The sequence below is a fragment of the Rhinolophus hipposideros genome, assembly GCF_964194185.1.
Source record: "Rhinolophus hipposideros genome assembly, chromosome: 20".
In the NCBI taxonomy this organism is placed as follows: domain Eukaryota; kingdom Metazoa; phylum Chordata; class Mammalia; order Chiroptera; family Rhinolophidae; genus Rhinolophus; species Rhinolophus hipposideros.
Genome location: NC_138066.1, coordinates 158,289 through 179,460, shown reverse-complemented (window position 1 = coordinate 179,460; position 21,172 = coordinate 158,289). Strand labels below are relative to the sequence as shown.

General features: G+C 51.0%; 2 protein-coding genes across 4 annotated transcripts in view; one reads left to right on the top strand and one right to left on the bottom strand.

The window, feature by feature from the left end:
- Window positions 1-3,481: 3,481 nt before the first annotated feature.
- LOC308489265 (ubiquitin-ribosomal protein eS31 fusion protein-like) lies at window positions 3,482-18,130 on the bottom strand (the record flags this gene model as incomplete). The annotated part of the gene is made up of 3 exons (XM_081030154.1): window positions 3,482-3,958; window positions 17,485-17,679; window positions 18,008-18,130. The coding sequence occupies 3 exons, from the start codon at window positions 18,128-18,130 to the stop codon at window positions 3,482-3,484; spliced, it is 795 nt and encodes a 264-aa protein (XP_080886280.1).
- Window positions 17,817-21,172, top strand: part of MAP2K3 (mitogen-activated protein kinase kinase 3) — a 27,806-nt gene continuing 24,450 nt past the window's right edge. The window contains exon 1 of one of the 3 annotated variants that reach the window (XM_081027535.1): window positions 17,817-18,177. In XM_081027535.1, coding sequence (XP_080883661.1) covers window positions 18,129-18,177 — 49 coding nt within the window. In that variant the 5' untranslated portion in view covers window positions 17,817-18,128. The remainder of the gene's footprint in view (window positions 18,178-21,172) is intronic. The other 2 variants (XM_081027536.1, XM_081027538.1) reach the window with 2 other exon arrangements.

Here is a 21,172-nt window from a genome sequence, read left to right as displayed (position 1 = left end):
TAAAAATTTGGGGAAAAAGGGGGAAACAGCAACCAAGGGGGTAAAACAAAATGTTTGTGGGTGCTAGAAGTGTACCCCAGTCTGCCAGGTGTCATGTAGCCCAATTCACTCCTGCTGCAAGATGGGGAAACTGAGGCCCAAAGAGAAGGAGGGAGTGTCTTTTATTTCCCCACTGATTTACCTTCCTAATTCATTTTCCTCACCCAGTGTGACAGCTGGGTGTTTGGGCTGGTGGGGATGAAGCCAGAGTCAGCACTTCCTAATCCTTTGTCTTTCCTCTCTAGTCCTAGAGCTCTATGAGGGTGATTCTGTTATAGTTCCACTTTACAGAGGTGGAAACTGAGGCCCAGAGAGGAGAAATGGATTGACTGATCAAGTTGGGGAGTGAAGCTGGTCCTCAACATCTCCCATCTTCCCTTCTGTCTCCAGAGCAAGAACACTGACTTTGGAGTCAACAGGCCCGCTATGTACTGGCTTTGCTGTGTGACCTGGGGGACTCAACTAACTTGTCTGAGCCATAGCTTTGTGTGATGAGTAAGCAGGCTCCTGACCCCCTGCCCTGTGCAGTCAGTACTGTCACATGTACCTCTGCCCCTGCAGTCCCTGAAATCTCAGGATATCCAGGTCTTGTGCCCACACAGGCTGCCTCACGAGGCCAGAGCCCCTGCCTCCAACCCTTCTCTTACCCCAGCCCCAAACCCACCTCGCTGCCGTTCCCCCCAAGCCTCACCGCAGGTCTCTGTGTGTCCCCTCCTGTCAGGGTTTGCCACCACGTCATCCTTCTGAAATTCAGTTCCCTAATCTGTAACACAACAGTAATGGCTCCAACTGCTTTGGGCTGTTTTCCTTAATTAAACAGGCGTCCCTCCTCCTCCAGCTTTAATAAGGTATAATTTACATACAATAAAATTCACCAATTTAAGTGCGTGTGATGATTTCTGGCAGATGTATAGAGTACCACAAGCATCATATAGAACCTTTGCCTTTTACTCCCAAATTTCCCTTATGCCATTTTGTGGTTAATTTCCCTTCCCCCCGCCCCCCAAGGCCCTGGACACTGCTGACCTGTTTTGTGTCACTGTAGTTTTGCCTTTTCCAGAACGGCATACAAATGGAATCATACTGAACGTTGTCTTTTTAGTCTGGCTTCTTGGACTTGGCATAATGCGCTTGAGACTTACCCGTGTCGTTGCCTGTATCTGTAGTTCATTCCTTTTTCGTTGCTGAGTAGTATTCCATTGACTAATAAACCATAATTTGTTTTTCCATTCTCAAGTTCATGGACATTTGGGTTCTTTATTTTAGTTATAATAAATCTATTATAGTCATCCAGGTTTGGGGGGGGTTTGGTGTGTGCAAATATAGGTTTTCATTTCTCGTGGGAGTGGAAAGCCTGGGTTGTAGGTAGGTGTATATTAAATTTGATAAGAGATTGCCAAGCTGTTTACCAGAGTGGTCATGCCATTTTGCATTCCCACCAGCAATGTGTGAGAGTTCTAGTTTTGTGTGTGTGTGTGTGTTTTTTTTAGTTTCAGGTGTATAAACAATGTAATAGTTAGACATTTACATCCCTCACAAAGTGATAACCTCCGCCAATCTACTACCCTTCTAACATCATATACAGCTGTTATGACCCCATTGACTCTATTCCCTACGCTGTACTCCACATCCTGTGGCCATCTACATATTACATTATCGTTGACATTCATTCTTATCCAGCTTCAGCTTCAGGTGCACAGTGCAGTGGGCAGACATCTACACCGTCCATGAAGTGGTCTCCCTAATAGGACAAGTGTCCATCGGATTACCTTACAAAATCTTTACAACATTATTGATTATATTCCCCAAACTGTCTTTTATAGCCCCATGGCAATATTGTGGCTACCAATTGGTGCTTTCTAATCCCCTCATCCCCACCCGCCCCCCATCTGGCAACCGTGTTTTTTTCTCTGTGTCTCTGAGACTGTTTCTGTTTAGTTTGCTCATTTATTCTGTTCTTTGGATGCCACATATAAGTGAGATCATATGGTATTTGTCTTTCTCTGTCTGACTTATTTCACTTAGCATAATGTTCTCTAGGTTCATCCATATTGTTGCAAATGGTAAGATTTCATTCTTATTTATGGCTGCGAAATACTCCATTGTATAAATGTACCACAGTTTCTTAATCCAGTCATCTACCGATGGGCATTTCGGTTGTTTCCAGGACTTGGCTATTGTGAATAGTGCTGCAATAAACATAGGGGTGCATATCTTTTTTTAGAATTAGCGTTTTGAATTTTTTTTTTTAAAGATTTTTTTATTGGGGAACAGTGCGTACTTCCAGGACTTTTTTTTTTTTTCCAAGTCAAGTTGTTGTCCTTTCAATCTTAGTTGTGGAGGGTGCCATTCAGCTTCAAGTTGTTGTCATTTCAGTCTTAGTTGTGGAGGGCGCAACGCAGGTCCAGGTCCAGTTGCCGTTGCTAGTTGCAGGGGGCGCAGCCCATCATCCCTTGCAGGAGTTGAACCGGCAACCTTGTGGTTGAGAGGACGCGCTCCAACCAACTGAGCCATCCGGGAGCTCAGCGGCAGCTCAGCTCAAGGTGCCGTGTTCAATCTTAGTTGCAGGCAGTGCTGCCCACCATCCCTTGCGGGACTCGGGGAATTGAACCGACAACCTTGTGGTTGAGAGCCCACTGGCCCATGTGGGAATCGAACCGGCAGCCTTCGGAGTTAGGAGCACGGAGCTCTAACCGCCTGAGCCACCAGGCCTGCCATGTTTTGACTTTTTGGATAGATACATAAGAGTGGAATTGCTGGGTCATAAGGTAGTTCCATTTCCAGTTTTTTGAGATACCTCCATACTGATTTCCATGGCTGCAATCCCACCAACAGTGCACGAGGGATCCCTTTTCTCCACTTCCTCAGCAGCACTTGTTGTTTGTTGATTTATTGATGATAGCCATTCTGACCGGAGTAAGGGGGTATCTCATTGTGGTTTTTCATTGCATTTCTCTAATGATTAGTGAGGTTGAGTATTTTTTCATATGTCTGTTTGCCATCTGTATGTCCTCTTTAGAGAAATGTCTCTTCATGTCCTCTGCCCATTTTTTAATTGGGTTGTTTGTTTTTTTGGTGTTGAGTTGAATGAGTGTTTTATAAATTTTGTATATTAACCCCTTATCAGATACTTTTGTTTTATTGATGGTTTGCTTTGCTGTGAAAAAACTTTTTAGTTTGATGTAATCCCATATGTTTTTTTCTTTTACTTCCCTTGCCCGAGGGAATATATCAATAAAAATATTACTAAGGGTAATGTCTGCAAATTTACTTCCTATATTTTCTTCTAGGAGTTCTATAGTTTCAAATCTTACATTTAAGTCTTTAATCCTTTGAATTTATTCCCATATATGGTGTAAGGAGGTGGTCCAGCTTCATTGTTTTGCATGGGTCTGTCCAGTTTTCCCAGCACCATTTTTTTCTTTTCAGTTCATGTCTTTTATTAACCCATATACAATAATATATCTTCCGGTTTGTTGAAGCAGTAGGTCAGACGACATTTGCCACAATAATGTCTGTCAAAGTGGCTGGCCGTAAAAACTCCAGCACCACATTCATCTGAAGGGCACTCCCAACGAAGGCGACTGCTTTTGCCATCCTCATCCACCTTATAGTATTTCAGGACAGCCAGCTTAAGCAACCTTCTCTTTTGCTTATTCTTCTTGGGAGTGGTGTAAGACTTCCCTTTCTTACCACCACGAAGTCTCAACACAAGTTGAAGAGTGGACTCCTTTTGAATGTTGTAGTCGGACAAAGTACGTCCATCTTCCAGCTGCTTGCCAGCAAAGATCAGTCTTTGCTGAGCAGGAGGAATTCCTTCCTTATCCTGGGTCTTGGCCTTTATATTTTCTGTTGTACCCGAGGGTTCAACCTCAAGGGTGATGATCTTCCCAGGAAGGGTTTTCACGAAAAGCTGCCTCTTGGTGGAAATTCCACCGTAGATGGTGGATTGGAAAGGAAGCAAATTTCAGTTTTTGCACATCCCGGCCAACATTTGGAATTATCAGTCTTTCAAATTTTAGCCCATTTTAATAGGTTGTAGTGGAATCTCATTGCGGTTTTAGTTTGCATTCCCCTAGTGACTAATGATGCAAAGCTTCTTTTCATGTGCTTATTTGTCATCTGGATATCTTCTTTGATGAGGTGTTAAGGTCTTTTGAACATTTTTTTTAATTGAGTTGTTTGTTTTCTTATGATTGAGTTGTAAGAATTCTTTGTATTCTGGGTACAAGCCCTTTATCAGAGATGTGTTTTGCAAATATTTTCTCCCTGGATTGTTTTGAGGACGAAATTACATAAACACTCAGTAAGTGGGTGCTCTTACTATTATTCTCACTACTATTGTTATTTTATGACTATGTTTTGTCATGTGGCTAGAAAGAGATCTCATGCCTCTCAACCCAGAACTCCCAGTGGCACCTGCCAATGGAGGCTCCTCGGTGCCCAAAACCCAGCACTCAGGTCCCCTTTGCTGGAATTCCCTGAGGGAGACTCAGACTCTGCTGGAGCCCAGGACATCTCTGTGTTGTTTGTTGTTTATAAGTGTCATTTATCAAAACCAACCAGCTGGCAGCAGCTGCTCGGCTGGGCCCAGAGGAGGCCTCCAAGATGGCCTCACCCTCCCTGCACCGCCCATGTGACAAAGCTATGTCCTTCCCTGTCTCCCAACCCACATCATGGCACCTGTGTGCCATGTGTGCACAGACATGTCCCCCCATTGGAGCCTAAACAGATAACGCAGGATCTGGTTCTGACTTGTCAGATGAGACAATTGGGGCTTGATAAAATGACGTGGCCCGCCAAAGTCCCACAGCCCAGAAGGGGTGGCACAGGTCCTCTTGCACTGACATTGTCATTTGCTCACACCCACATTCAGCAAACATTCACCCAGCTTTACTGCCAGGTGAGCAGAGAACTGGAGGCAAACAGTGATTATCTATTGAGCACCTCGTAGGAGCCGAGCACTGGGCTCTGAATGAATTATCTCACTCAAGGGAGTAGCTATTAGTGTTCGATTTTACAGGTGAGGAAACTGACACTTGCAGAGACGAAGTGACTCACTCAATAAATTAGTGGCAGAGCAGGATTTAAATCCAGGCATGCTGCGCCCTCAGCCTGAATGCCGGGCTGCAGGGCCAAACCCAGGGCCTCTGTCCCTTCCATGAGGCCTGCCCCAATCGGTGCAGCCAGCAGTTCTAGGGGCGCCCAGGCACGGCATGTGGGCGTCCTCACCAACCATCATGACGGCCCTTGGAAGTGGGTCATACTGTCCCCGTTTCACCCCCTACCTTTCTCCTTTCAAACTCGTTATGACTCCCCCTCTCTACACCCTTATCCATGATGCAGTACTGCTTCTTGGACCACCCTCCCCACCCATGTATCACTCCGTTCTTTATAATCTTCCCAGTGGAAACAGGCTGACCCCGTCTGCTAGGGACCCTATGTGGAGGCAAGATCTGGCTATATTAAGATGCTCTTTGCCCCAGCCATCCCCCTTCTGGGACTATCTTCTTCAGATACACTCGTATGTGTGGGAAACAGTGTTTGCATGAGGATATTCATTGTAAATGCCAAAGACTAGAAGGCACCCAAATGCCGCCCAACAGGGGACCAGCTAACTGCATTATGGGAGTCATTTGGTGGATCCTCTGCAGCTGCGAAAAGCATGAGGCTGCTCCCCTTATACTGAAATGGAAAGACACACAGGATCTAAATGGGATGTGGGGTCACAGAGAGAAAAGAACAGACATTGCCTCATACATGCTAGGATACGCAAGGGGCTGAGTCCTGGGAAGGTACCCGGGTGGCTGGGGGACAAAGGTAGAGACACTTTTCACTCTACACTTGTCACCTTGTGAATTTTGAGCTGAAATTTCCCTCTCTCTTGGGAAGCCACCTCTGATTCCACCATCTGAGGTGTCTCACCCACAGTGTTGTTTTGAGTAAGTTAGAGGTTCTGCCCTTCTCTAAATCTGGCGGCCCCAGGAGTTTTGGGGAGGTGCCTCCCACCAGCCCTTCTCTTGTGTGTCTTTGGGTCAGACTGAACACCCCTGAGGGAAGGCCAGGCTGAAGCGTGTCCTTCAGGAGAGCCCAGGCGTGCAGCTCAGGACCCTAGAAGGCCACTGAGTCAGCCCTGTTCCTGAGGCTTCCTCCTGCCCCCAAGCCTCAGGAGTGGGCTGATCACAGCCAAGCCTCACAGAGTTCCAAATACGTGCCAGGCACATTCTAATCCTCATCCTAACTCTTTAAAGGGAGTATCATTCAAAACCCCACTTTACAGAGGAGGAAACTGAGGCTCAGAGCAGTTATGAAATCCCATAACTCACCTGAGGTCACACACTAGTAAACGGAGGAGCCAGAATTCAACCCTGGCTCAGTGCATTGTGGGTGTCATTCGGTAGCCTGCTGAGGGATCCTGGGAGGTCTCTCAGCCTGGAGGTACCTTTTTCTTGCCCTGGATGAGGCTGGGGACCCAAAGATGCATCAGGCCAGGGCTTTTGGGTTCCTAACCAGTGTGATCAGGGCAGCACAGTGTTTTTGGGGGAAGTCTAATTCCGCCTGGAGCAGCAGGGAAGGCTTCCTGGAGAAGGTGGTACTGGCTCTCAGCCTAGAAAAATGAACCCTTCAACTTGACTCACCATGCTCACTATCACTGTTTCCACACTTGTTGCCCCACAGTTGTCTTTGTGACTGGCACCTTCCTCCTGAGCCCAAAGGAGATTTCAAACCTCCCCATGACCCTGGCCTCCTCTCTTGGCTTCCACCCCATTCCAACTAGCCAGTAAGGCCTCTGCATCTTTCTCAGATCCTGTCCCCACCTTCCACCCCCACAGTGGTCCCATCTGGACTTGCTCCAGCCTCCCCACTGGAGGAGGAAGTCCCCACCAGGATCCCTACCCTGGGAGACATGCCGACACACTGGAAAGTGTGGTAGGTGGCTCTGTGAATGGTCATTGCCCACGATCAATTGCAGAAGAGGTGTGGAGGTTTTAAAAAATGACTGCAAATTCTGTCATTTCTCCCATTTCAAGGCAGGGTCTATGTCTCTTCCCCTTAAAACTGGGTTGGCTGCTTCAACCAACAGAGTAAGGCAGAAGTGACACAGTGTGACTTCAGACACTCTATCAGAAAGGGTCAGGCAGCTTCCACCGGGTTCTCTTGCCACTCCTGCTCGGTGCCCTGAGGAATGCCCTGAGGCCCCGCTGTGAGGAAGCCCTGGCCAGACACAGAGGTTACATGCAGATGCCCCAGGCCACAGACCTAGCTGGGCCCAGCCCTGGACGCCTCCCAGCCCTGGTGCCTGACACAGAAGTGAAGGGGCCCCCAGATGAATCCAGCCAGAGGCAGACGCAGGACAGAGGCAGGCCACCCCTGCTGTGCCCTGAGCATAATACAACAGTCGCCTGACACCACTGAGTTTAGCGGGGTTGTAACACAGCACAAGATAAGAAGAGGGTGGAATTTGTGGCGTTTTTCCATCTCTGATCATCATTCTTTTCTCAACATGTATCTGCTGGGACCTGTGCGGGGCTGGGGGCTGCAGAGGCAGTGCTGGCTTGGAACTCGGCCCAGGGTCAGAAGCTAGAGCCACTGTTTACCCCGCCGCTATGAAACAATGAGGCCAGATTAGGATCAGAGGTCAGTAGCTGTGATCCCCTGCTACAGCCAAACCATTACACATGCCCAGTCCTCACACCAGTGGAGTCTGATGCCCTGGGTCAGGAGGTCTTGTCAAGTCCCATGAGGGTCTCAGTTTAGAGATCCAGGAAGGCTGCATGTAAGAGGCAGGATTTGAGTTGTAAAGAACAGGCAGAGTTAAAAATAATCATGGCATTTGTTCACATTAAAATATTAAATTGACATTAATTATATTAACGAACTTCATTAATGCATTAAAATGCTATATATTTACTATATATTAAAAATAACAGGAGTCTTGCAGAAATGTTTGACTGAAAAAAGCATAAAGAAGACAACTACATTCCTTGTAAACTCCATGCTCAGAAATCACATGGCTGACTCGTTGGGGTATTTCTTACATTCCCACTCTGCAACTCGGACCAAGCTAAAACGTTTAGCCAACTTCCCCTTAAGCTTCAATCAAGGCATAGACCAGGTGGCAGAAGGAAGAGTTTCTACCTGCCGTGGAAGAGGTCATGTTTGGGGCATGTGGCCGAGGGGAAGATACTGGTTTGGTGCCCTCGTCCCAGCGCCCTGCACAGCTCCCAAGGTCAAGGTCGTCACAGCAGCTCCCTGTGCGGTGGCCCAAGACTTCACAGAACAACCCGGTGGAGGGACACCTACAAGTGTACAAGACCAAACATCTTTACTGCCACTTCTTGGCTCACTAGTCCCCCAAGCACAAAATAAACTCTGCTAACCTAAATATAAAAGGGCCTTTCAAAGTGAGAGGCAACAAGCATTTATCTGAAATCAAAGAATGCTATTCGAGAGGCACTGATTCAGGCAGAAGCCTAAACAGTGTTCCGACGAGGAGAAAAGGCAATAGGCAAAGGGGAACAATTACATCATTAGAAGGAAAGCATTTCTATTGGTGCAGATAAGCTAACTAGTGATGTTAATTCTAAACAATGTGTTTAATTTTCAGTCTAATAGTCATCAGTCCAGTAGTCATAATAACTACTTTCTTGTTATCTTTGCAAACAGTTCTTTGGGACGCAATATTGCCCTAGGCAGAGTCCAAAGGCTATTTTGTCCATTTTTAACATTCCAAAGGTTTGAGGCCTAAATCATACAAGGCAATTCCTCTGGCGTGGCAGCTCCGCCTCCATTTTGAAGTGTCTCCCTTTATGTTATTTATATCTACAGACCCAGGGCAGTGGAAATCTATGCTTAGGAGGGCAAAGAAAATCACTTATCTAAGTGAACGTGGGACACACTGACCACCCGCCCATCAGATGTCTGAATCAGTCTGAGTGCTGGGCACCAGGGGAGGAAATGATTTCCTTCACTGGTGGTCTCAAGGGCTCCCCAGCACCCCACCTTCCCGCAGAGGACAAATTCTTCTTTCCAGCTAAGAATGCTTGCAGTTTCCCAAGATCAACCCCTTGAACACCCCTTCTCCCCTGATATGAGGAAGACGTGGTGGTTGCTGGAAAGGGTCTGGAAACAACATTTGGGAGGCTGGAATGGCTGAGCTTTTGCTGAGCAAGCTGGGGTGGCAGCCAAGGGCATTTTGTGAGGCAGAGCTTCTCCAGCACAATTCGGTTAAGCAGCGCCCTTGCCCAGCTGGTCAGGAGTTTTCTCCTGAAAAGACACAGCCTCTTCACTGTGAAGGGAGGTGGGAAAAGCTCCTGAAAAAAAAAATCGATATTGTTTCTGCTAGAAAGCGCTTGTGAGCTCTGCGAGGTATCGTTCAGTTCCGGTCTGGAGCTTGACTTCGGGTCTGCATGGCTGCCTGGCCCAGCTATCTCCCCAGCAGGCCCCTCAGAGAGGCCCTTGGCCCGGAGGTAGGGTCCCAGCCAAGGTTTGCACCAGCAGCTGGAACCCGGACAGAGGCCTCCCCGCCCAGGCCCACCAGGGCCCCAGCGGATGGGCGAGTGGCCCTCCTTCATCTGCCCCGCAGCAGACACTGCCCTAGGGGCCCCTCCACCTCCCCTCTCTCCCTGGCTGGACCTCGCCTCCACTAGAGACAAGGGACACGCCTGACCCTGCTGTCTCAGCGTGCTGTGCGCTGAGCCAATGACTGGGCGCAGCCAATAGAACCGTCCTGGGCTCCGCGTGGAGACCACACTGGGGCCAGGCAGGGGAAGAGGGGCGCCCAGCCCTTCAGCAGGGGTGTGGCCGCCGTGCCAGGCCACGGCGTCTTTTCCCACATGGCTTTTCCTCTTTTCCTGAGCATGTGGCTTGCAGGCTGGAGAATCCCTGAATGACTCAAGATCCTCTAAAAATAGTCCTTTTTTTTGGTTTTTGGCCTTCCACCACTTTACCTCATGTCTTTCCTACCTCTTGTCTCCTCCCCCTCCCGCTTGTGCTATGCTCTAGACACGCTGCTCTTTTAATTGTTCCCAAAAGTTTCCTGTTTATTTTTATTAAAGCAATGCATGTACATAGTGTTAAAAGTCAAAGAGCACTACAAGGCTTATAAGAACAACAACAAAAACAGCAGCTGCCTGCTTGCACCAATGGGCAAACAGGAATTGAGCATTTACTGTGTACCAGGCTCTGTACTAGGCCCTGGGAATACAGCGGTGGCCCAAACCCACCAAATCCCTACCCTCCCACAGCTGATATTATAGTGCTTCCAACCCTTTTAGCTCTTCCTTATTTCTCAATCATATGCTTATATTGCTATTTATTTTTTAAATTTCTTTTCAATTTTAGACAGTATCTGATGTTTTCCTACTACAGAAGACGAGGCTTTAGTTCTCTTACACATGGATCCCTGCACTTCTCCGAGTGCCCACTCTCATTTCACCATAACTTTTGGATACATCAGTATTTGGTGTTTACAATATTATGATTATGTAAATATTGTTCCCAGCTGAGCTGTGCAGTACTTTATGACCACATTTTCTATTTTGTGTTATTTTTCCAGGAGTTAGTAATTGCCTTGTTTTCTTCATGCATCAAGCTGGGCACTCAGGGTCTTTTCAACATGGGGACTCATGACCAGTGGTTCTGGGAAGTTGTAATGCATAACTCCCTTTACAAACTCTTACTTCATTTTGTTTACATCCTCACCTGCTCTTCCACCTCCAGAGGAACCTGGTGCCTTCCAGGCTAAGTGTTTCTAGGGGGCCATAGTAGTCTGGCCTCAGATTGGCTTCTTCCCCCTGCACACTTCCATTTCACCTTCCTCCACTGTGCTACATTAGTTACCATGTTTCTATTTATCTTCCAGGTTTGAAAAATTTGTAGGGCCAGCCTGGTGGCTCAGGTGGTTGGAGCCCGTGCTCCTGACGCAGAGGTCGCCGGTCGAGGTCACTGGTTCCATTCCCACATGGACCAGCGAGCTGTGCCCTCTACAACTAACATTATGAACAACAGCTCTCCCTGGAGCTGGGCTGCCCTGGGCTGCCCTGTGCTGCCGTGAGCTGCCCACCCACGACTGGTGACCGACTGCCTCAGCCGGGGGCGAGCGCTAGGTTCATAACACCAGCATGGGCCAAGGAGCTGTGTCCTACAAATGGCTTGAACCAGAGTGGGGCGGGGAGGCGGAAGAAAGGGGGGGGGAAATTGTAGATTCTTTTTGTGCCTGTCATTGACTTTCTTTTTTTTTTTTTTTTTTTAAAGATTTTATTGGCGAAGGGGAACAGGATTTTATTGGGGAACAGTGTGTACTTCCAAGCCTTTTTGCAAGTCAAGTTGTTGGTCCTTTCAGTCTTAGTTGTGGAGGGCGCAGCTCAGCTCCAGGTCCAGTTGCCGTTGCTAGTTGCAGGGGGCACAGCCCACCATCCCTTGCGGGAGTCGAACCAGCAACCCTGTGGTTGAGAGAATGTGCTCCAACCAAATAAGCCATTCGGGAGCTCAGCGGCAGCTCAGCTCAAGGTGCCGTGTTCAATGTTAGTTGCAGGGGGCGCAGCCCACCATCCCTTGTGGGACTTAGGAGTTGAACTGGCAACCTTGTGGTTGAGAACCCACTGGCCCATGTGGGAATCGAACTGGCAGCCTTCGGAGTTAGGAGCATAGAGCTCTAACCGCCTGAGCCACCGGGCCGTCCCTGTCATTGACTTTCTTGTTCTCTTTGCCCTTGTGAGTTTATGCCTTAAAGTTTTTGTTTGTTTGTTCATTTGTTTAATTTTACTGTCATTTTAGTGGGTTGGTGAAAGGAAGGGATATAAATATCCCTGTTCAGTTCACGGTTAACCAGAAGTTCCCCCCACCTTCTGTTTGAGCATCTTCCGATCTTCTGTGTGCCATGGACGATTTTAAGTCAGTTTCTACCCCCAGTTTCACATAGCTCTTTTTGTCACCCAAGTCTGAGCTCACAGGACATTTCCTCCAGGAAGCCTTCCTTAACCACCCTCGTTAACAGAGCCACCCCAGTGCCTTTCTGCTGCATCACCCTGCTGACTGTTGTGCATAGCCCTTATCACTATTTGAAATTACTTTATATATTTATTTTCACTGATGTATTTGCTGTCTTTTTCAACCTCCTCCGGGTTTGCTCCATGAAGACAGGGATCTTGTACACCTTGTTCTTCTCTGTTCCCTCAGCACTTAACACAGTGTCAGGCAAAAATAGATGCTTAAGACTTTATGTTGAATAGATGGATGGATTTGAGCTTGGGATCTCCAGGAGACAAACTTCGGCATAACTTAAGGAAGAAGCTGGTAATGGTCAGAATTTCCTGGGAATGGAAGACATTGCTAATGAGAGGGTGACACCCTCATCATGGGAGAGCTGTAACCCCAGGCTTGGGGATGGCTGAAAAGGGACAGAAACATCGATAAGAATGGATGTGATGATCTCTGAGGCCTGGCTGAAACAAGTGATTGGCTCAAGGTCACTCAGCTACTTCCTGAGGGAGCCAGGACACCCCTCAGATTCAAATACAGCACTTTGCGGGCAGACACTGGGACGCACTCAGGTCGTGGAGCCAGCCTGAGCTGCGTGCATTTCTGCCTCTCCTTCCTCTGCTCGTGGGATCTTGAGCAAGTTGCTTGTCTCTGTGTTTGCAGTACGTCTCCCCCACGCCATGGTGATAAGAACAACCCCGAGGTCCTGGATTCTAGATAACAAGCATGAGCCTTCTAGTAAAATGCCCAATACATAGTATGCTGTTCTGATGAGCTGGATTAAAAGCCTGGTTTCATCTTTCCTATAAGTGGGACCTGGGCAAGCTGCTTGAAGCCTGGGCCTCAGTTTCCTTGCCTGTGCGATGAAGGTCTAACCACACTGGCCTCATCATGTCAAGTCTCAGGCTTGGAGCGCAACAGGTGTCAATCAATGCCTGTCGCCACCTCCGAGGCAGGAAGTGCCACACGTGAGGACCAGACAGGGGACAGACAGACTCTGAGCTGGGGTTCCTGGGGTGCCCAGAGCCCCAGGGAGCCTGGCCAGGCTCCGGAGGCAGTCTTAGGGTTTCTGTGCAACCTTTCAGGGTATGGGACAGAACAGACCTGAGGGCTCCATCAGAAGCAAAAGAGCTTAGCATCTTTCCAGAAAGCAGCGCAGAGAGGTCAGGGGTAACTTGTTTTGCTCAGAAGGGTCTTGTAAACCATTTTAATGGAAGCATGTGCAGGAAAAGGCAGGGAAAAACTCTCCCCATCTGACAGCTCCAAGAAAAGCTCCACCATTACCAGTGGCTTCCGGCACCTCTCTGAGCCTCAGGTTTCCCATCTGTTTCTTACCTTGCTAAGGTGAGATGAGTCTTCCTCCATTCCACAGTTGTTCACTGAGTGCCTGCTGTGTGTCGAGGACACTTCAGTGACCCAAGCAGTCACTGTCTCTATGCATCTTGCAATGGATTGAGTCCGTGAGATAATGTGCTTCAAGGGATTAGCACCCTTGCTCTAAAAATGGTACTTGCTGTTTTGCTAGTGGAGCCATCTAACGCATATGAATTCACCCTTTGATATCTGGGCATGGTGACAATTTAAATAGAGCTGTTGAGCACTGCTCTCCCTTGCAGTTTTCTCCTTCGTGTGCTGCAACTTCAGAGCCTGACCCTAAGAGGCTCACACCTCCCTCTAAACTCCTCAACCGTATCTTCTTACTGCCACCAAGCACTACCTCTAGCCAGCCCGAAGTTGGGCCAGAAGGAACCAGCCACAGCCCCTGCTTTGGAGCAGCACACGTCTGATGGAGAGGCAGATGGGGATGTGGCCACTGGCAGAGCCGGGGTCCCTGGTGAGAGGAGCCAGAGTGGGGGTACTGAGAGTGGTAGTGCCAGGGAGAGTCTCCCCTCCTGGTTTCAGAACTGGCTGGTCCCTCTTGAAGGGGGATGGAATGAGTCAGGTGCAGAAGGCAGGGAAGGGCATTCCTGGCTGCAGAAAGAGCCTTTGCAAAGAAAGGTCCGGGGAGGAGGGAATGGGTTGGGAGTGGCTGGACTGGGGAGACGTCTGGGGCAGTTCCCTCACTTAGGGAGCGTCAGCAGGGTTTGGAGTCTTGTGATTTGGAAGCCTTTTTCTGGCTGCATTGTGGAGGAACTGGGGGCAGAAAGCAGAGAAGAGGAGGAGGGGCGGAGAGGGTCGATGACACTGCCCAGGGCTCCACAGAGTGACCAGCTCATGTCCAGCGCCATACAAGGACTGACCACCAGAGGGCGCTGTGGGTCAGCAAGCCGTGGACTCCCCTGCCGGTACCAGGGCAGTGTGCATGGGCATGTGCATTGTGTCTGCGAATGTACCCGAGCCTGTGTGGCACGCCCCGTGCATGTACAGACTTGGGCACCACGCTGTATTCATGAGCGTGTGCATGTGTATTAGGGTGTGTGGCCTTAACACAAGTGTGAAAGGGGCATGTGAGGTTAGGACTGTGCAAAGGCCTGCGAATGAGCATGTACAAGAATGCATAGGTGAGAATAGGGGCCCCATCATTTGCCACTACTCCAGCTGTACTGTTATTTCCCTACAATCCACCGACCTCAGGACCTTTGCACATGGTATTCCCTCTGCCCTGGCATGTCTACCCCCAGACATCCTCATGATTCCTCCCTTAGCTCTGTGCTTACGTGTTACCTTCCAGTGAGGCTTTTCCTGACCTCCCTCTTTAAAATTACAGTCCCCCACCCCCAGACACACTGCATGTCCCCTTCCCTCCTTTTCTCCATAGCACTTATCATCCCCTGGCAAACTATAATTTCACTTGGGCATTTTGCTTGTCTGGTTCACCCTCCAGACCATCACCTCCCGAGGGCAGGGAGGTGTGTTTGTATTATTCAGTATTGTGCTGTCTATAGTAGGCACACGGTAAGTGCTCAATAAATAGATGTTGAATTAATGAGCTTCCCCAGTCCTGGGTTCAGACCATTCTACATCCAGCCCTCTGTTACCCCAGCTCCTGTCCTCCTCTGCTCACACCCACATCATGACTTTGGTCATATCCCCTTTCACTTTTGTCTCCGTTGCCCTGAGTCTACATGTTTGGGACTTTTCTTCTAGGAGTCAGGGTACGGCGCAGCCTGTTGTGACCCTGTCAAATGCGCCTCCTGGTTTCTGGGAGGTTGTGGAACCCCAGCCTTCCTGTGCTACTTAGAGGCAGAGGGAAGCCAACAGATGTTGCTGAAACCAGCAAGGAAGAGAAAAAGCAGCTCTCTGCTGGTACTCCCTAACCCCAGCAGCAGTGCGGCTCTGCATCCGAGCCTGGCCCTCATGTGTGGCCCCTTTCATACCTCCAACCCTTTGCAGGGAGATTCTTTCCTGCTTCTCTGCCTGACAAGCTCCTACTGATCCTTAAAGGTCCAGTCTCAAAGTCATCTCCTCTGAGGAGCCCTCCCTGACCTCACCCAGGTGGAGTCTGGGACTCTTGCTTATGCATCTATTTATAGCAGCCCACATGGAGTTTTGTGATTCTTGGGCTGTCTGTCAGGCTCCCTGACTAACCCTGTCAACTACTCCAACTGGAGGGCCTTGTCTGAGTCATATGGGTGCCTGGGAGGCTGGTCTGGGACTAGAGTTGTTTCATCGATGTCTGTGGCATGCCTTCCATCCTTCCTTTGCTCATTCCTCAAGTATTTATTGGGCACCTACTGTGTGGTAGGCCTTGGGCTGTGCATCAGGAATGCAGCAGAGAGTGAGTTGGCAAGATTCCTGCCCAGGAGGGGCCGACAGTGTAGAAGGAGAGCGAGATTAAAAACAGTAAATAATAAAGGTGTTGGTGACACGAATGCTGTGAACAGAATTAGGACCAATCTGGGCTATCACTGGGAAGGCCTCTTAGGGGAGTTCATTTAAGAGGAGGCCCGTAGGATGAAAGGGAACCAGCCCAGGAATCATGGTGGGAAGGTAGGGGGAAGATGTTCCAGGTAGAGGGAATAGCAAAGTCGAAGGCCCTGAGGCAGGACTGGTATTGGTATGTTCAAGGGGCAGCACTAAGACCCTTGAACATAGCAAAGAGCAGAAAAGGTGAGGGGAAACATGGGAGGAATGGAAGTCCGAGTGGTCGGCAGGGGCCTGAACCCCAAAAACCCACCGGACCAGGCTTGCAGTACTGGTAGGGACATAGCTACTGCTGGGTGTCCATTTTAGAGTAGGTCCTGAGGGGAAATGACTAGCCCAAGGTTACATGGCCCATTTGGGACACAGTGCTCTGGGCCACTCCAGACACCTAGGAGTGGGAAGGCCAGCATGGCTTCCTGTAGGAGGTGGCCCACAATGTGTTTACAAACATTTCCTGGGTACCTAGTGAGTGCCAAGCCTTGAGCCAGGCATTCCCAAGCCTGAGCTCATGAAATGATTTCAAAGAGGTCTCATTGTCCCCATGGGACAGGCATTGAGCCGTTGAGCTTCTAGTAAGTGGCAGAGTTGACATTCCAATCTATACCTGTCGAGTTTCTACCCATTGCCTGGAAAGAGTGAGCAAGAGATGCAGGAAGAGAATAATGGTAATTATAAGGTCTCCCCCCCCATCTCATCTGTCTCTCCCCATCATTGTGTGGGTGGGGCTCTGCAGGGATCACCCCTGTTTTACTAAGGAGCAAGCAGAGGTCAGCCCCCTGCTCCAAGAGTTTCTAGCAGGTGGTGGAATCTGCTTCCATCACGTGAAGTCCCTGGCAGGCCACACAGTCATGCCTGCCTGGAGGCAAGGGGCTGACTCTTTGACCTTTGCCAGGTGCTTCCTGCCCTCACTGGCCCATGGCTTTCAACAGTCTCTTGATCCCAGCACCAGATTGGTCAGTGGCTCCTGAAATTCACCAAGCCTCCATGTAGGAGCAGAAGGTAGTATTGACCAGTCAGGCCATTATACAGATGAGCAGACTGAGGCCCTGAGAGGAGAGGAGAGAACCAAAGGCCCAGGAGACAGCCAGGATGAGACCTTTGTTAGGGCTTACGACTGGAGTAAAATGCATTGAAATGATATCTTACTCCCGTTGAGACTCAGTTTCCCCATGTGTAGAACTGGGCACAGTAGTGACACAACCATTAAAGCTCATTTATTGGCTTCTCACTAGGTACCACCAAGTTCACCATGTATCACCACTGGTCACGGCGCCTTATGCACGGCCGGCGCTCGGTGGATCTTTGCTGAAACGGAATGAATGCGCACATGCCAGGTATTCTGCGAAGCCCTTTCCAACATTCAGCCAACAAACACCAAGTGCCCGCGAAAGCCCGGTCCGGTTCTCATCAGCTGAGCCAGGAGGCAGGACTATTACCGTTGCTCTTTTACAAAGGTGAAAACTGAAGCTCAGAGGTTACCTGAGTTGCCCAAGGTCACCGCTAGAAAATAGCCAAGTCAGTATCTGAACCCAGGTCTCACTGCGGGGCTCACTTTTAATCCCTGCGGGGCGCACTTTTAATCCCTCCGCAGCACCCTACCTTCCGGCTTCCTGGGGCCCCAGCTGGGGCACTGCAGGGGAATCTAGGTTTTTTCTCCAGATTACGCACCCGGGGCGCGCTCCCACGAGGCGGCCTGGCGGGGCGCGGCGGGCTCGGGCGCGGGGGTGCAGGGACTAAAGCCCTACGGGCGAGAGGCGGGCTCGGCAGATCCGGGGGAGTGAGCCGGCCGCGCGTCTGCAGAGGCCGAGGGGAGGACAAAGCTCAAACCTAGCAGGAGGCGGAGCCTCACTGGGCTTCGGTTTCCCGGGTGGTGGGCCGGCTTGACAGACAATGGGAGGAGCCGGATTCCGGGCCAGCAGAGGGCGAGGCTTGTGCTTGACAGGCAGGGTCAGACCGGAGTTTCATAGGCAGGGGACGGGCCCTAGCGACTGGCAGGCCAATCGACGCGCGGGGGCGGGGCCTGTGCCGGCGCCATCGGGCCCGGGCCCCCGCGGCGCTGCCCAGTCTGGCTCCGGCGCCGCCCGTCGCGGACGCGTCCTTGTCGCCGCTGCCACTACTCCACCCGCTTCTGCTCCTCCGCCGCGCCCGGGCCCCCTGCCCGCAGCCATGAGCGCTCTCCGCCCGGGTCGAGCCCGCTGCCCTCTGGACTAGTCTCCGCCGTCGACCCCGGCCCCGCCTGCACCATGGAGTCGCCCGCCTCGAGCCAGCCTGCCGGCGTACCCCAGTCCAAAGGTAGGAACGGCCAGTCGGGACCGCGGCTTGACCCCCGCGCCCAATCCGGGCCCAGGCTGCCAACTGCGACCTCTGTGCGATCCCTCCCCAGCCCGTCCCGGAGCCAGGCAGCATCCCGGACCACATCCCCTCCCTGTTCGGATCCGGGTCGCAGCCTGGGACCTCACCTGGACCCCCGATTTAGGACTGCACCCAGGCCTGAACTCAGACTAGAATCTCGTTCTGATCACCCCGCTCCAGGTCGGGAACCTCACTCTGACCTTGTCGTTTAGGCCTGAACTGCACCCTGGACAGGAACTCTCCCAATCTGGGTTCCTTAGCTGGACCCAGGTGGGGTTCACTCTGATCCTTCCCCCTTCCTCTCCTGGGTCCCAGGGCTGCCAGGCTGGGATTTGACTGACTCCCCATTTGGACCCCAGCGGTGCTTCCCTGCTGGGGATCTCACTGTAACCTGCCGCCCCCTCCGTGGGTTGCCCTGGCTGCACTCCAGCTCAGAACTCCCTGTCCTCCTCTTCTCCCCAAACTCTCGCCATCCTTGTAGGCCCCACGTTGCCCCATTCCTGGCCATCCCGCATCCTGTCCTGCAGTCCTGTCCCCTGGAAACCGTTCTTGACCTCCCACCCTCCCCTAACACACAGCCTTCTCCATGGGCTCCTCCTTGTCATGACTTGCACGCTTCTCTCCGCACTTGGGGAGCTCACCCTCCCTTGTGCCCCAGTGTCTCCAGAGTTGATTGCTACCAGGCCTGTCCTGGCTGTCTGTGGGTCCTGGGCCAGCTGCCAGTTCAGGGTGCTAGCTGTGCAATGGGCTTGCTCTTGTCTTCTCCAAGTAGCCAGCCTTCCTGGAAATTTTTATGAAGTGGCGGCTGCGGTGGCAGCAGAATTTGTCATGCGGAGTGGGGGAGGATGAGACTTGGAGGGTGGAAGGGGGATTTTTTTTCAGGAAGAGGAAAGGATGTTTTTGGCATGTTGGTGTCTCAGCAGGCTGGGCTGTGTGAGAGATTTCCAAACCGGACATAGCTGTAATGAATAGGCTGCCTCACCCCAGCAGCAGGAGTGTAACTGGGCCTCAGTTTCCTTATCTGTAAAATGGGAGTAATTGCAGCTACCTTCTTTGGACTCTGGAATATGCTGTGAAATAGTGAATACTGAAGAGTTTGAAGTAAGCGTGGGTGATGAGATAAAGACGTCAGTATGGTGCCTAATGCATAGTAGGTGCTTAGGAAGGGACGAAGCAGTGCAGTCCTGTTGTTACCTTTTTGGGTTTTTTTCTGGAAAGGGCTCAGCCATGTGGAGTCAAGGCCTTGCCTCTGCTTGGGTTGCAGCTGCAGAGTTGGGGTGCAGGGGGGAGAAAGGTAACAGCTTACACTTAGTGGGTCCCTAATTAGAGGTTGTCCCTGCCTGTTTTTCTTTGGAGGGGCCTAGCAGTGGGAGGGTACATGGGGTCCTGGGGAGGGGCTGTGGTGGCTGTGAGCTAGAGCCCAACTGCCAGGTGGGCAGGATAATTGCGTCTTACGTAAGTGGGAGGTCGGATCCCTGACCATTGCCCAACAAATGTGCGTAACTCAGGAGGCACTGGAGATGGGGAGGTGACTGTGGAGGGACTTGTACTGCACAGACCTTGTAGAGCTTGGCAACCAGGAAATCATAAGCTCCTCTACTCTAGAGAACTGGGCAATCAGACACTTCTTTTCTCCAGCTCAGGGTCTAGGCTTGCCTTGGTTAGTGTAGTGGGACTTAGGGCAGATCCCTCGATCTCTCTGGGACACTGTGTTTTCATGGGCAGAAGGAAGAGGTTGGAAGCAGTGTTTGATGTTGAAGGCCCTTTCATCAGTTCTTCCAAGCTGGTGATCATCAATACAAAAGTTAAAGTTGAGGAGCGAGGGGGGCCTGGGTGTAAAGGGAAACAGCACTTTGGGGAGACACTACTTGATCCCCCTTTGTGACTTTGATCCTGGCATTACCCTCCATGAGCCTCTCTGCAGAGAAAGGAGCAGGTTGAATTTCCTGTTTGTGAGTATAGGCAACAGTTGATGCTGGGTGGGTTGGATGGAGGGTCAGGGGTCTCCCCAAGGCCCAGGGACTCTCTCAGCCTCTTTGTGGTCTGTGAGAGGATGTGGTAAGGGACCCACAATGCCCTCTCACCAAACAGCGCAAAAGCTGCCACTTACCAAGCTTTCTTTCATGTGCCGTGACCTTTTTTATTTCTCACAGCCCTATTTACAGACAAGGAAACTGAGCCTCAGAGGAGGTCCGTGCCTCGCCTGAGGACACACCGCTGTGACAGATGGGGTTAGGGTCCCCCCAGGACTGTGTGTCTCCAAAGGCCTCCCTAGTGCTCCTCTATTCCTGCACCGGGTGCTTGAGCCCAGCTGTGGAACCCTCCCCCCACCCCGTTACACCTGTGTCCGCTCAGTGTCTCCTCCAGTCGATGCCCAGCCTGGAGAACACACTAAGCCAGAGGTGGTGCCTCTTGCGTGCACAGCCCTTTACAGTTGGCACATTTCATATTCACTGCAGTCCCACCCATTTGACTGATGGCAAAAACGGAAGTCAGACTCGGGGGGTGGCTGGACTGAGTCCACAGAACTAGATGCCCACCTGCGCCCTCCCCGTCCTTGGCACAGGCCCCGGGTGCTGGTCCTTTCTGGCTCCTCAGAGGAATTCGAACAAAGTAGGGCGTGCTTGGCACTTAACCTTAAGGGAACTTTACCTTTGAACTTCCTGCCTTGCAGTGGGTGCCCTGCCTTATCCTCCATACCTCTGGCCAAGGGAGTTTTCCGTGAGTGCTGGAGGCCCCGGCCCCGCAGCCCTACTGGCTTTTCCTGGCCTCCTTGCCCACGTGCCATCTTCGGCTGGGGTCAGAAGCCAAGGGCAGCTGGCACTGAGGCCAGTGGGCAGAGGCACATTTGGTTAGCATGGCCTGCGTCTGCTGCTTCAAACCACATTTGTCCTCGGGGGCACCACACATGTCCTGTCACTGCCCCACTGCGCCT